The following is a 14978-nucleotide window of genomic DNA, read 5'->3' on the forward strand; positions in this document are numbered from 1 at the left end:
CTTTATTGTCATAGTTATCTTGCTGTAGTATGTTCCTATTGTAACACTTGTAACAGTTACTCCTGCTGTGACAACACCATACATTCAACCCATAGCACTTATGTCTGGATGCATCTACATTGGGTAAGCCTGACTTGTGCACAAGCTAGCTTGAGGCGCAATCCCAGCAAAGCCAGTCCCTACTCTCTTACCTTAAGCTAACATGTTGTAGCATAGCAAAAAGGGTTGAAGCCCAACAATACAAAAAGGCCCCCATAATATTCAACTTCTAAAACCTCAATATTTTAAATACAACTATATTTTTATTGAATTTTAGAAAAAAAAAAAAAAAATTATTAAAAAGCAAAACTAAATGCAAACTTAGTTATTTTTAAAGGCAATTGAATTCTATTTCATGTTTCATGTATAACATATATATATATATATATATATATATTTTCATTTGTAGAATTAGACTAGTATTAATTATTTACTATAAAATCAAAGATTCAAATATTATTTCACTTTCATCTTTGATTTTTTTTTTTCCGTTTTATTTGCATCTAAGAAATACTAAAAAAAGAGTTTAAATAAATGTTAAAAGTTTTTTTTCTTATTTATTTATTTTTTACATGAAAAAAGTTTGGGTGATGATGGGTTACCTCAACCCAAGAATAACCGGATTAAGGTAATAGGAATAACGTGTTTTAATTTGACAAAAAGCAGTGACCTACCATCGTGTACTCTTGACGCGATTATCATTCCACAAATATGAGTACTTGTGAGATATGGGGAGCAAAGACCAAGATTTAAGTTTCCATAAAGGAATTTCACACGTATATACATTTAGATTAAGTTAGAATAGAATTTCTATATTGTATAATAATAAAAAATTAATTAAAAAACGAGAGATCCCATACCTAATTGGATCCAACCTAAATGGTCCGACCCAACTTGACCTAAACCGTTTATCAAGCTAGGCGGGAACTTTGTAACCTAAGCATGGGCAAACAGCTAATGTAAGTTTATTCACAGAACTTTGACTCTGCTTCTGGATATGGCTTTACTTGTTACCATCACTTATGCACGGAACACGAGTTATTACCGTTGTCCATAGACACTTTTCCCTCTCAAACTGTTCATATTTGAAGTTTCATTACTCGTGCTTCTCCACCCTTATTCTATCAAAACCCAATCTCCACTCTGCTTCAAGCCACAAAACCAGCAAATTTCTTGTTTACTGCAACACCCAGATCACAAAACATGGAAAAAATGGTAATATCAAAGAAGCTGAGTCTGTCTTCAGTCATATGCCCCACAAGAATACCATCTCTTGGACTGCCATGCTTACTGCCTATGGCCAAAGTGGCCAGACCGTCAAAGCCCGGAAACTGTTCGATGAAATGCCTGAGCGAAACACTGCTTCGTATAATGCCATGATCACAGCATATATTCGGAATAAATGCGTGATAGAAGAAGCTGTTAAGTTGTTTGATGAGATACCCGAGCGTAATGCTATCTCTTATGCTGCCATGATCACTGGTTATGTATGGGCAGGGATGTTTGACAAGGCCGAGAAGCTTTACTCTGATATGCCGGTGAAGTTGCGGGATCCGGTTTGTTCGAATGCTCTAATAAATGGGTATTTGAAGATGGGAAGGTTGGAAGAGGCGGGTCAAATTTTTGAGGGTATGATGGAGAGAGATGTGGTTTCTTGGAGCTCTATGGTTGATGGGTATTGCAAAGAGGAAAAGGTAGGTGATGCTAGAAATTTGTTTGATATCATGCCAGAGAGGAATGTAGTTACTTGGACAGCAATGATTGATGGGTATATGAGGATAGAGAGTTTCAAAGATGGGTTTGAATTGTTTTCGAGTATGAGAAGGGAAGGATCAGTGATGGTTAATTCTACTACCTTGACTGTGCTGTTTGATGGTTGTGGTAGTCTTGGTAGGTATAGAGAAGGGATTCAAATGCATGGATTGGCTTCTCGCATGGGATTTGATTTTGATGTCTTCTTATGCAATTCTATTATTACCATGTATTGCAGATTTGGTTGTACATATGTAGCTACAAAGATATTTCATCAGATGAGTAGGAAAGATGTGGTTTCTTGGAATTCCTTGATTGCGGGTTATGTCCAATGTGGTTCAATTGAAGAAGCCTTTACACTTTTTGAGATGATGCCCAGAAAAGATGTAATTTCCTGGACAACCATGATTACAGGATTCTCAAGCAAAGGGATAACTGAAAAATGCATCCAATTGTTTGAATTGATGCCTCAGAAAGATGATATTGCTTGGACGGCTGTCATTTCTGGTTTTGTGAATAATGGGGAGTATGAGGAGGCCTTTTGTTGGTTTATCAAGATGCTTCGGAAGGCAGTCAGGCCAAATCCTCTTACTTTGAGTGGTGTGCTTAGTGCTTCAGCCGGTTTGGCAACACTTAACCAAGGGTTGCAAATCCATGCTCACATAGTAAAGATGGATTTGGAATTTGATTTGTCCATTCAAAACTCTTTGGTTTCAATGTATTCAAAATGTGGAAATGTGGATGATGCCTACCTGATTTTCAAAAATATCAATGCACCCAATATTGTATCCTTTAACTCAATGATTACTGGATTTGCCCAAAATGGGGTTGGGGAAGAAGCACTTAATTTATTTCAAAAAATGCAGAATGAAGGCCATGAACCAAATCAAATCACATTTCTTGGCATTCTTTCAGCCTGCACCCATGTGGGACTTGTGAAAGAAGGATGGAACTACTTTACATCAATGATTTCGTTATATGGTATTGAACCGGGGCCTGACCACTATGCATGCATGGTTGATCTCCTTGGCAGAGCTGGATTTCTAGACAAAGCGATTGATTTGATCCGTTCAATGCCTTTTGAACCCCATTCTGGAGTTTGGGGGGCTCTTCTTGGCGCAAGCAAGACCCACGTACGTATTGATATTGCAAAGCTTGCAGCTGAGCAACTTGTCAAATTGGAGCCTGATAATGCAACCCCTTATGTGGTCTTATCCAACTTATATTCTGTTGAGGGGAAAAAGGAGGATGGTGATGAAGTCAGAATGACCAAAAAGTCAAAAGGGATTAGGAAGAATCCAGGGTGCAGTTGGATAATAGTGAAAGACAAGGTTCATATGTTTCATGCAGGATATCAATCACATATGGACTTTGAAAGGATATATGTTATGCTTTGGACCATGTCAATGGAAATGAATCAGTTGGAGTACAGCAGATAATGACTGGTTTCCTTTCTTTAAAATGATGTACATGTCAGAAGAGGTAACTACCACCAGTGTTTTTTGTAGATATCTGTGGGAGCTATCATCTCATATATGGTTTGAGTTTCTTCTGTTTCTTATGGTTGATTATTTGAGGCTGGTCTCAAGGCTTTGTTTGGAAGGAAACACAGCTTCTTAGGATGCTTTTCCTGAAAAGAATTAAAAGAAAAGCCATCATTCTTTCAATGGGTAATGATGGTTTAATATGCAGCCAACATCTTTTGGAAACTTGTAGGGGCTGGACGTTTGCTAAAAGTTTGATGAAGGCATCTTACTTTGTGCTGATGGGATAAAAATTTTCCTAGCATGTGAAGGCTGTAATCCTTTTGGACTCTCAGTTAAGCATACAGGAGCTTGTTCTACTAAATGACCATAACAGGTTCTTGTCGTTGTTGTGTGTTCTTTGTAGACCAGTTCATCATTCTTTTTAAGCTCAGGATTCTGCTTGATGACAATAATTGTCACTATTTTAAGAGTCCTTCAGAATGCTTGTATCGACCTCTATTTATAAGGACTCTGCATCTTTATATTGTTGCACAAAGGGTCTCCCTCCTTCAGAATTCTTGACACCACACCTTCAAAACCACTTCTTTGCTTCCTCTGCCCTCTTCCCATTTCATTTCTGGAGATAGGGTTGCCAGAAACTGTTTTGGAACGTTGCATATATTCTGCCCTGAGTTTCATTGGAGATGAGCATACTCAATTCCATAGTTTTGTGGTTTCTCAAGCTCCCAAGCAGTCTTACATCACATTTGGCAATTAGTCCTCTCTTCAATTACTGCTTTGCTGTTGTTGATGATCACACCTAGAAGATTACAAGGTGATTTCTAACATCTCTGATCTATGTTATTAAGAACAACTGCAACTATGACTTAAATCATCAGGGTCAGGGTTCTTGTGGAAAATATTATTTGTTTTGTCAAAGGGAAAATAAAAGGAAAAAGAGTTGTAACCTATTCACATGAAACCATAATTATCTTCTTTTTATTTTGAGTGTGAATTTTCTGAACTACAAGAAGCAAAAATAGCATACCCTTTGATTGAAAGTATTTCCAATAATTGTTTGCTAGACCTCAGATATAAACTCAGTGCATCATCCTGTATCTCCTACAAACTTTTGTGATAGATTTGTGGTGAATAACAACAAATATATGATGTTTTCAAGGGTTATGATCTTTCCTACTACATGACAAGGGATTTCATGCCAAGAGCATTGTAGCTTAATTGGCACCCTTGGTGTTTCCAATGAAAACGTCCAAAGTTTAAATCTCTACTCCCCCATTCTAATAAATTATGAAAAAAAAAAAATAAATGTCAAGGGAAATACATTCTTATAAAGTGCACATGGATATTAATGAGCTCTAGCTCCAGAATTGTCATGGATGGCTGCCCCGCATTGTTAGATGTGGTGTCTGTGGAGGGAGAGGAATAACCAGAGCTTTGAAGATAAATTGAAAAAACTATGTCTGATCTCAACTTATTTTTCTGTAAAACTTTGTTGGATTGGATGTCAGTCCTTATGGTCTGTTATTGATTTGATAGATTTATGTGATTTGAGTGGTTGATTGTATGGTCCTTTATTGTATACTTCCTGTGTACTTGGGTGACTCTATTTTTTTATATCAAAGAAATTTTACATTACCTTATCCAAAAAAAAAAAAAAAAAAAAAAAAAAAAAGAGCTCTAGCAAATGGTACTTCGTCCTCCCACAAAAAAGGGTGGAGGGTATGGTTATGGGTTCAGAACACATAGGGTATGTGTGTGTTACTTATTAATGAAAAAGGATGTGCACATTATTTCTTCTACCAGCATCACAGATAAAAATATTTCTGAGAAATTTGTCATTGTGATTTTGGTTATAGAGACTGGAGACTTTCATATTTCTAGCAAGCATACATAAAACACTGTAATTTCAGCATTCTTTTTTCTCTACTTAGGTGATCACTTCATATCTGTTATTGCAACTAGGCAAAAACAATCATAGTGCCAATCAGTAATAAAACTGATTCTGTAGGTACCAACCTTCATTGGTAGGTCAAGGGATGTTTGAATTTAATACACTACTTCCTACTCTGTATGGCTACACCGTGAAGATTCCAATTTTCATGTGAATTTGTTTCTTTTTTTTTTTTAACGAACGGTAGAGAATTTTATTAAAACATGCTCAATGTATACAGATGATGCCAAACTAATCAGTTTGGTCTTGGGGGAGATACAGACCACATCTCAGTCGTATCCCCAGGAATTTCAAATACAAAATCCATCTAAACCTTAAGGTATATGGCTTCTCACACCTGCTAAGCTGCCTTGAATGTGTGGTGTTCGGTTAGCAAGGCAGTAGCTCTCTCTATGATAAACCGTGGCTCCTGCTGAAAGTGCTCAAAGTAAATATTTACTCCTTGCGTTCCATATGCACCACGCAGTGACTGCCCATCGATCCAGGTCTGCTCCATCCAGGATGCACTGCATGTGCTTGAAGAGAAGGAAGAAGTCATCTGCCTCATTGCTGCATTTCTGCACCCGTCCCCTGCTTAGTGCCCAAACGTTTCTTGCAAAAGGACAGGACCAGAGCACATGAATTGCAGTTTCATGTGTAATTTGTTGACTCTGCCAATTCTTCAGAACTTTCGGTGTGATATATATAATGTATGCGTGGCTCTTATTTGTCTAATATTCCATTATTGATCTTGTCCAATAGACACTACTTGTCCAATACAAGTCTCTCTTGCTTCTTAGCCGATCTTAGTCTGTGTGTGTGAGTGAAACGCTTTAGGGTATATTTGGTAACTGTTTTCATTTTATTTTCTGTTTCCAAAAACAATTTTCTATTTTTGAAACTAAAAAACTTGTTTGGCAACCTAAAATGGACTAAAAACAAAAATTGTTCTCAAAACTCAATTTGTGAAGGAAACTGAAAACATGCAAAAAGTTGTTTTCAGTTTATAATTTTCAATAGTTAATGAAAATACGTATTTAATTTAATGAATCTGTCTCATTTAATGAGTTAGCATTAGAGTTCAAATCCAAGTAACAACATATTTTAGTATTTTCTATTTTTTTCTTCGAAAAACTATTTTATTTATTTATTTTAATTTCAACTAACCAAACATGTTTTTTATTTTAAAAATACAACAAAATTGTTTTTTTCTTTATATTTCCAAAAACAAGTTTTTGAAAATAGAAAACAAAAACTGTTACCAAACATAACCTTAGTTTCTTCTGTTTTTTTTAATGTTTTTATTTCACACAATTTTTTTGTTATTTTGGATTTTGGGTTGGAATTTGTTTATTTATATCTAATTGGGAGATGAGAAAATGGAAAAAGTAGAAGAAAAATATGTTTTTGGAACAGAACCAAACACTTAAAAATGTTTCCCGGAACAATTTTTGGAAAGCAACCAAATACTTGAAATATTTTCTTTTCTGAATTTTTTTTTTCACCTGATAAAATTTTATGGTCAAAATATATTTTCAGGTGAAACAATCCCAGCCTTAGTTGGAGCCAAAAATCGGTATCTAAATTCGAAAAATTATGTGTACAAGTGTCGATTTCACTGAATTTCCTCATTTGCGTATGTCTTAATATTTTGGCCATTACTTTTTTTTTCCCTAATTCTCACAAAATTTCCCCTCAACGTGAGTCTGAGAGTTGCTTTCAAATTTCATACGACTTTAGCTTGATACTTTTATTTTTTTGAGGATGATTACAAATTTAAAAGCTCTTTTTCAACTACTTTAATGATTAGAATGCTCTCCAAGTAGTTTTTAATATTAAATTTTAAACTTTCCTCTATTTTTCCGAGGAAAAATCAAAATAAAGAATTATAATTGTCTTATAAGATTTATCTTGCACAATTCGATAAGATTTTGACACATTAATTACAATTAATTCAATTAATGACTAATCAAAATTAATTAATCATAATCACATGGTTTAAGCCTTGATATGCAAGAATACATATCAACTGTTGAAACTTTATATAACTTAACCTATTGATTCAGTGGTTTGATTGAAGCTTTTAGGACATCATGTTGATCATTATAACTTATCATATTGATTTGGTGGTTTGTGAGAGTGTTTTGGTACCACCTTTGTAATCTCTTTATTTTGTTAGTGAAACTTTCTCCCCGACACCATCCGTGGACCTAGGCCAAAAGCTAAACCACGTAAATTTTTGTGTTCTCTGTGTGATTGTTTATTCTCTATATTTTTGTGTTTTCTGTGTAATTGTTTATTCTGTTTTCTATAAACCCAATGTTATTTGGATACACACAACAAATAGATATTTACGTTTCCGCTATTCTCAACAAATTGGTATTAAAGCTTCCGCTTTTATAGCTATTTACATATATATATATATGTGTGTGTGTGTGTGTATAATAGTCGATTTGACTATTAGCTAAACTTATAATATTTTTCCACATACGCTTTAGTAATCCCACAATTTTACACATTATTTTTTTTTAATTATGTTAAAAGAAGAGTTTTAAATTTTAAATTATCTACTACTCGACAACATGAAGCATTTGAAACCAAACTGTTATTATGTCAAAAGTAGAGTTTTAAACCAACTACTACTCAGCAACATGTAGAGTTTTAGACCAAAATGAAGTCGTTTTACTATTAGTTGACCTTCTAATATTTTGCTACATAAGTTCTAGACAATTTTTTATTTTTGTTTTTTATTATGTCAAAAGGAAAGTTTTAAACTTGCTACTATTCAGCAAACTGAAGAGTTTTAAATCAACTAATACTTAGTAATATGGAGAGTTTTAAACCAAACCAACCTACTATATATATAAAGGACCACACCAAGACCCTATTCGGTTTACCCCCTCTTTGTCCTCAAGCCTTAAGGTATCTTTTACATGAATTTCTCTTTGTAATTATTTTTGCTAGCTTTCCATATATTTTCTAATATTTATGTGTTTGTGTACAATGTATCTTTTTTCTTTTTTCGTATTTTTACTTCTATTGTTCGTGTGTGTGTAATATTTTATTAAAAATCAAACTTCTAGACACCATGTTTGATTCTAGAGGTTTTTACAGTTGGAATAAATGCTAAAAGAAAACTAGATGTAATGGATGCCGCTAAAGTATATTGATTTTTTTTATTCTCATGCTTGACATCTTAGGCTGTGTTTAGCTGAAGGTAAAATGTTTTCTGAGTGTAAAATATTTTTAGGTGAAAATATTTTTTAGAAGTGAAAACATTTTCAAGTGTTTGGTTGCAATCCAAAAAATGCTTTCAAAAATATTTTCTAGTGTTTGGTTATATTCCTAAAAATGCTCTAGAAAATCCATTTTTATCATGTTTCTACATTTTCCTAGGATCCAAACAAATATTATTACAGAGAATCAAAATATATAAACACAAAGAAACAAAAATCATAACAAATCATAAGGCCAATTGAGAGAGAGAGAGAGAGATCGGTTCGTGGGTGACATGGTGGTGGCGACGGTAGTGGCGACATGGACATGGTGGGTCGATCTAAAGGTTGCGGCTTGATCTAGGAGTGGGTCACTCACTGAGTGGTTCGATCTAGGAGTGGGTTGCTCACACGATGGACAAATTAGCTTAGGGGTGGGTTGCTCATGGCGATCCAATTGGCTCAGGGGTGGGTCGTTCACTGGGTCACGGACTCACGGTGGTCCGATCTATTTTCCAATGGCTCCTGCTCTCTCCGTGCTCCATTGTAAGTGTTCTCCTCTCTTCTCACCGGTGCGGAGGGGAACATGACGATGTTGCTCGTCGGAATATGGGGTGGACCATGGACTGGCGTCGAAGTGTGGGGTGGAGCTTTGTCTCTCTCTTGTTGGTGCGTGGGGTGGAGCCCTTCCCCCCCCCCCCCTAAAAAAAAAGAAATAATTTTGAGTTAGTCAATGATGCCCTTAAAAAAAAAAAAAAAGAAGGAATTTTTCAATTGGTGTAATAGTTATAGAGATATGGTAGTTTTTTTTTTCTCAATTTCATTTTTTGTACCTATCAAATATCAAATTAGAAAAATTTTATAAACTCATTGGAGTTTAAAAGATGATAAATTCTCCTAAAGAATTATCTTCAATATGCATGTCAAAGTTGATATTTTTGTATACAATATATTTATAAATTATGACCTACTATAATATTAAAATATTAATGTTTATACATGTGTGTTTACACATGTGTGTGATGATTTGTCTTGGCTCTTGTCTAATATTTGAGTACTACAATTCCCCCTCCCCCCCATCCCCTCGCCCCAAACAAAAAATTCTGGCTTTGCCACAAGTTGGATATATACTTTGTGTCATAGAATGTTATTTTTTTATCACTCTATTTTTTCCCCATAAAAAACTTAGAGGAATTTAGAAAATTTTCACTAAGTTCTTGTATTTTGTTGTTCCATTTTTCATAAAAGTTTAAACATGGTAGAAACATAAGTATTGTGCATTTGTTTCATCTTATAAAAAAGACACAATACGGCTATTTTTTCAAAATATTTATATCTTTGTTTCATATCATAAATATTGAATGGCAAAGATATTTAACAATCGTTAACTATCTAATGCATCGAACGGATTAACGACTAGTATAGTATATGAAAGAGAAACTTACATTGGAAAGTACTAGCCCACATCTCAAAAACTAAGTTTTGGGTTAAGTTTCTAGGGTAGGAAGGTGTAAGGCAGGTAACCTGACAACCTAATAAGTTGTGCTTGGGGTAGTGGTGGCTTTAGGATTATCTTCTAGAGGGGTCAATAAGAAATATAAATTATACAAAATCTAAAACAAAAGAAAATTTGAATATATCAATAACACAAAAATAAAAACAAAAAACAAAAACTCAAATACATGAAGTTTTACAATTGCCTTATTCAAGGTTTCATACTTTGAAATCGTTACATGACATATTCATTATCAATTCTACGAACTACATCTCTTTTAATATACATAGCCAAGTAATTATCCATCCACTAATCTCTCATTTGATTGATTTATTTCAAATTTTTTAATATCTAAATGAGCTTTTAGGTTTAAGATTAAAAAATTTCTACCTTTGTTGTTGGGCTTTTTATTTATTTATTTTCTAAATTCTAGATCAAATTATTTTGTTAGAGGATTTACATCAAATGTGCTAAAATAGCTAAAATGCTATTTTAGAACCCAAAAGACTAAAAAACCCACTACATCAAAGGTGTCAAACTTATAATTTTTTAACACCTAGTTACAATAGCTAGATGGTAAACACAAGAAACATTATTTATATGAGAGAGAGAGAGACACTACAAAAAACGCGGGCTTTAGCCACATTTTTTCCAGCCACGTTTACAGAAAATGCGGCTGTAGAGCCACGTTTAGTAAAAACGCAGCTACATCGCTAGACGTATAGCCCCGTTTACTAAACGCGACTATAGATCAACTCTGTAGCCGCGTTTTTTGATGTTTCAACTGCGTTTATGTGGGTAAGGCTTAGTTAAAACATGGCTATTATGTACTAGCTAGTACATAATCACCTTTTACCAAAATGTGAAAAATGGTTTTTTTCTCTCAGTATAAAAGAGGGAACTTGAAGATAAGAATGAGGAGAGATAGGACAACATTATAACTGGTTGAAAAGAATGAGGAGAGATTGGATAACAATATAACTGGTTGATGATAATGGAGAATTTCAAATTGTTGGGTGTAAGTTTGAAGTTGTATGCTTGAGAATTTTCAGGGGCCTTTTTTTTTTTTTTTTTTTTTTCAATTTGAGAAAGAAACATGAGGAGAGACACTTATTAAGGTGTGATTTGGTTTTTAAAAGGGGAATGTGAGATTTATTTATTTATTTATATTTAAATAATAATAAAATGAAGAAAAGAAAAAGGTAGGTAGTTTTGAAGACATGGATTAGTGGGAGAGTGGTTGTATGAAGTGTTTTATGTGGGAGTAAGAAATGTATTTTTACCAAGATTTCCCTAAATTTTGTTTCTACTTAAACCTATGATTTAGAAGTATTTTTGAACCATGAAAATGAGGATTCCAAATTGAGAAAGCCCCTTAAATAGAAGTATAGATTTGCTGATATGAATTAATAAAGTGGATTGAAAACCTTAATCCTTTTCTCAAGATTGTTTAATCTCTATACCATTTTATATTACATGTTTGCTTAGTTTAATTATTTTCTTAATTTATTTAATTTTAAAAACTAATTTTTATTAAACTAGATTAGGATTAATTTGATTAAGGTTTGATTACTTTTCCTATGTTTATACAAGTTCCTGTAGGTTCGAACTCATTCTTGCCAAACTATACTTCAGTATCGTTCGTGCACTCGCGAGTATTATTAAATTTCACAACAATGATTCCAACCCCAATAATTTTAATCCACCAATTCTAATCCCTAGTTATTTGAAATTAAGTAAACATTAAATGATGAGTTATTTCTTTCAAAACTAAGCAAACACTAAATGATGTGTTATTTCTTTCTTACACTTGTTTTACATGGCAGTAATGATTTGAGTTTTCAAAAACTTCGAGAATTACTTATGAGAGCTTTCTTTTGAAAATATGTTGGAGGCCCTACGAAACATGCTTCAACTATGATGGTAACTTTAAAATCATAATCAATGAAGTTACTAATTAGAGAAATGACACACAAAAATAAAATCAGATTATCTTTACATAGTGAAATTTATTTAGAGGTTAGAAACTCTAAAACTTAAACTTCTTTCGTATAAAAAAAAAAAAAATTGATTTTTATGTGAAAAGAGAAGGAGAAAGGACTTTAAATAGCCTAAAAATTCAAATGTTGACATTGAAATTTCCATATTTTCCTATGCTTCTATTTAAATAAAGAATAACATATGTTGTGGATTCAAATAAAACAAAAATATAAATTTCATGTTTATGTTTTTTTTTAATGATATTTTTATTTAAGTGTTTTTTTTTTTGAGAATCAATTTAAGTGTTTTATTCAAGAAGATAATTCTTAATTAATATATGAGTAGTCCTTTTATATTAATTATGTATAAGAAAATAAATAGCTAATTTAGCATTTATCAAGCTTTCTATAATTATACATACATACATACATATATATATATATATATATATATATTAAACAAACCCATCATGGATGTATAGATTTTCCACGTTCATCCCTAATCTTTGTTGACTTAAGGCTCTAAAATGTTTTTTGAGCATGAAGATTTTCCACATTCATCCTAATTTGCCTCTTTCATTAGAGTAGTTTTGTTGATCATGATTTAGAGAGCTAAAAGACTGAAAGTATGTTCTTTATGATGTCTTAAATACCGTAATTTTAGTTATGGTATAATTATTAGAAAGTTTTAATTTAAGTTTGGCCAAAATACAAAACTCAGCCTCTAAATTTTGCAATTTTTTATTTCAGTCTTATAAGTTTAGGGTCTGTCATTTCAGTCTTCTAAATTTCATTCATTTTCAATTAAGTCTTTTGTTAATGTGTTATTAGTTTCTACCGTTAACTTTTATTTTTTATATTTAGTTCTTAATTTAAAAAAATTAATTAAAAAAAAAGCCAATTAGAGGAACGAAGTTGTTCCAATCCCTCCCACACTTGAATAACAAAACTGAAACCAACATCACCACTACCTTTTTATTATCACCGATACACCAGTAATCTTACAAAAAAATACCACACTTCAAAGACTACATTCCATAACAGGCCCTTAAAACCCAACCCAATCGATTAGACCAAAACCCATTCTACCATCCTTCTAATGGCTTCTATAGTCTTCGGCCTCTCCAATTCCTTTCCTTCTTCTCTGCTTCCTCCATAGCTTACAACCGATTAGACCAAATTTTTTTTTTTCCATTGAGTAGGTAGAAAAAAAAAATTGGGCCCCCCCAATATTGGACAGCCGGCCCCCCCATGGCCCATTCTCAACTATTCTCCCAAGCCCAGCTCAAGTATTCTCCTAAGCCCGGCTTTAGTTTTAGGCCTTATTACCTTATGTACTCCAAATAAAACAAGCTGGCCTGCTCAAGTCCAAACACAAAAAACAAAACTTCATTTTCTCTTCATCTCAAAAAATCCACCCACTGACCCACGGAATCCCTTTCTTTACTTCTTATTCTTTTGTTTTGTCTTCTTTGATACACTTTCATTTCCATTGGTACCGTTGCCTACCTACCAGCCCCCAAAACTCCAATCCTCTGTATTCACAGTTCCAAAAAAAAAAAAAAAAAAATCATGACCAATTTTTTCTTTCTTCATCAGCTTTAGTTTTGGAACTTGGTGACTGGTGAGTTTTCTTCTTCTTAAGCATTAGACATTCATCTCTTTTTAGTGTCTTTTTTTTTTTTTTTTCTCAACTATCTACACCTAAATATTCACATGCTCTTTATATTTTCATAGATTTTTAGAGAAATACATGATTGGAGACATGGGGAGATTGTTTGTGATGAGTCTTGAAGGGAAGATCTAAAGTTGGAGGCAGTCAGGCAGAGGCAGTAGGCATTGCCACATGGGTGACCCATCTTTGCACTTTGTGAAGACAAAGTTTCTAAGGTAAAATTGTTTTGATTTATTACTTATTTTTGATTAGTTAGATATCATATGGCTGTGGATGTGGCTGTGGGTGTTGTTAAATTGTTTGGTTTATGTTGTGTACCAATACTTGTGTGTTTAATTTTTGTTTTTGTTTGAGGGCTTATTATTAATTAAAGTCGTATTAAAAATGGATTGTATGTTTAAATTATAGTGGAAATTTTGTTTTTTCTTGAGTATGAATAACATCCATATAACTAAGTAAAAATTTCTAATTAACATTTTATTTTTTAAACTTCTTTTCAGGTTAATTTTTGAGTCATATTCTTAAAGCTAAAAGAATTATGAGCAAACGAAAAACAATTAATGCATTATTTAAGAAAAAAGATGTTAGCAATTCAAAAATTAGGACATCTGTGGCTGTAGAAACAAATGTTGATACTTCAATGTCTGATGAACACCCTGACCCCTCCAAATGTTCAAGAATTCAATCTGAAGAGATAGATCGTGATCCAGGATCACATAAACAAATATGTGAATTCCCTATCAACAAACAAGATGAAATCCAACGAGTTTATCTCAAAGAAGGTCCATATCAACCTACAAATATAGACTATCCATACAATGATGATACTCATCGTCGTCGATTTCAACCTTCATGGTTTGAATCAGCCCCCCCATGTAAAAATTCCTGGCTACGCCCCTGCATGTGATCGTATCTTCTTCGACCTGTATCAAATTCTGGTTGCTATTATTACCTGTGATAGACTCTCATGTCCTGGTCTCAACATTGTAACCAGTGAGATCGTGGTGGTTTTTTGGGACCTCTATGGTGTAAGTCAGATATTTGGTGTTAAAGCTGGTTACAAAGGGCTCTACTCCTCTGAACCTTTGGAGCTCAATCCTAAACTAGTGCATAGCTGGCACAATAAAGGTGGCACTGTGCTCGAGACGACATTCCTCTAGCTTTCTGGTTTTTTTTTTTTTTTAATGATTTTTCTAAGATTAAGAAATAAATAAAATAAAATAAAATAAAATAAAATAAAAAGTTAACGGCATAAACTAATAACACACTAACAGAGAACTTAATTGAGAAGATATAAAATTTAGGGCATTGAAATGACAAAACCTAAACTTATATGACTAAAATGAAAAATTGTGAAATTTAGAAGGTGAGTTTTGCATTTTGGTCTTTAAGTTTATATTATATTA

General features: G+C 33.2%; 2 protein-coding genes across 2 annotated transcripts; both read left to right on the forward strand.

Annotated features, from left to right (window-relative positions):
• The first annotated feature begins 966 nt into the window (after positions 1-966).
• LOC115983186 (pentatricopeptide repeat-containing protein At1g53600, mitochondrial) lies at positions 967-5526 on the forward strand. Its single transcript, XM_031105828.1, has 2 exons — positions 967-4092; positions 5450-5526. The coding sequence occupies exon 1, from the start codon at positions 1062-1064 to the stop codon at positions 3228-3230; it is 2169 nt and encodes a 722-aa protein (XP_030961688.1). The 5' UTR covers positions 967-1061; the 3' UTR covers positions 3231-4092; positions 5450-5526.
• An 8867-nt stretch (positions 5527-14393) lies between these two features.
• Positions 14394-14732, forward strand: LOC115985710 (ATP-dependent 6-phosphofructokinase 2-like). The gene has a single exon (XM_031108623.1). It carries the CDS (start codon positions 14394-14396, stop codon positions 14730-14732), a length of 339 nt encoding a protein of 112 aa, XP_030964483.1.
• Positions 14733-14978: the final 246 nt, after the last annotated feature.

This window comes from Quercus lobata, chromosome 4, assembly GCF_001633185.2.
Source record: "Quercus lobata isolate SW786 chromosome 4, ValleyOak3.0 Primary Assembly, whole genome shotgun sequence".
Classification (NCBI taxonomy): Eukaryota; Viridiplantae; Streptophyta; class Magnoliopsida; order Fagales; family Fagaceae; genus Quercus; species Quercus lobata.

What these genes read in the sequence shown, in the direction of transcription:
- LOC115983186 (XM_031105828.1), top strand. Translation starts at nt 1,062, where the DNA reads ATGCACGGAACACGAGTTATTACCGTTGTCCATAGACACTTTTCCCTC.
- LOC115985710 (XM_031108623.1), top strand. Translation starts at nt 14,394, where the DNA reads ATGATACTCATCGTCGTCGATTTCAACCTTCATGGTTTGAATCAGCCC.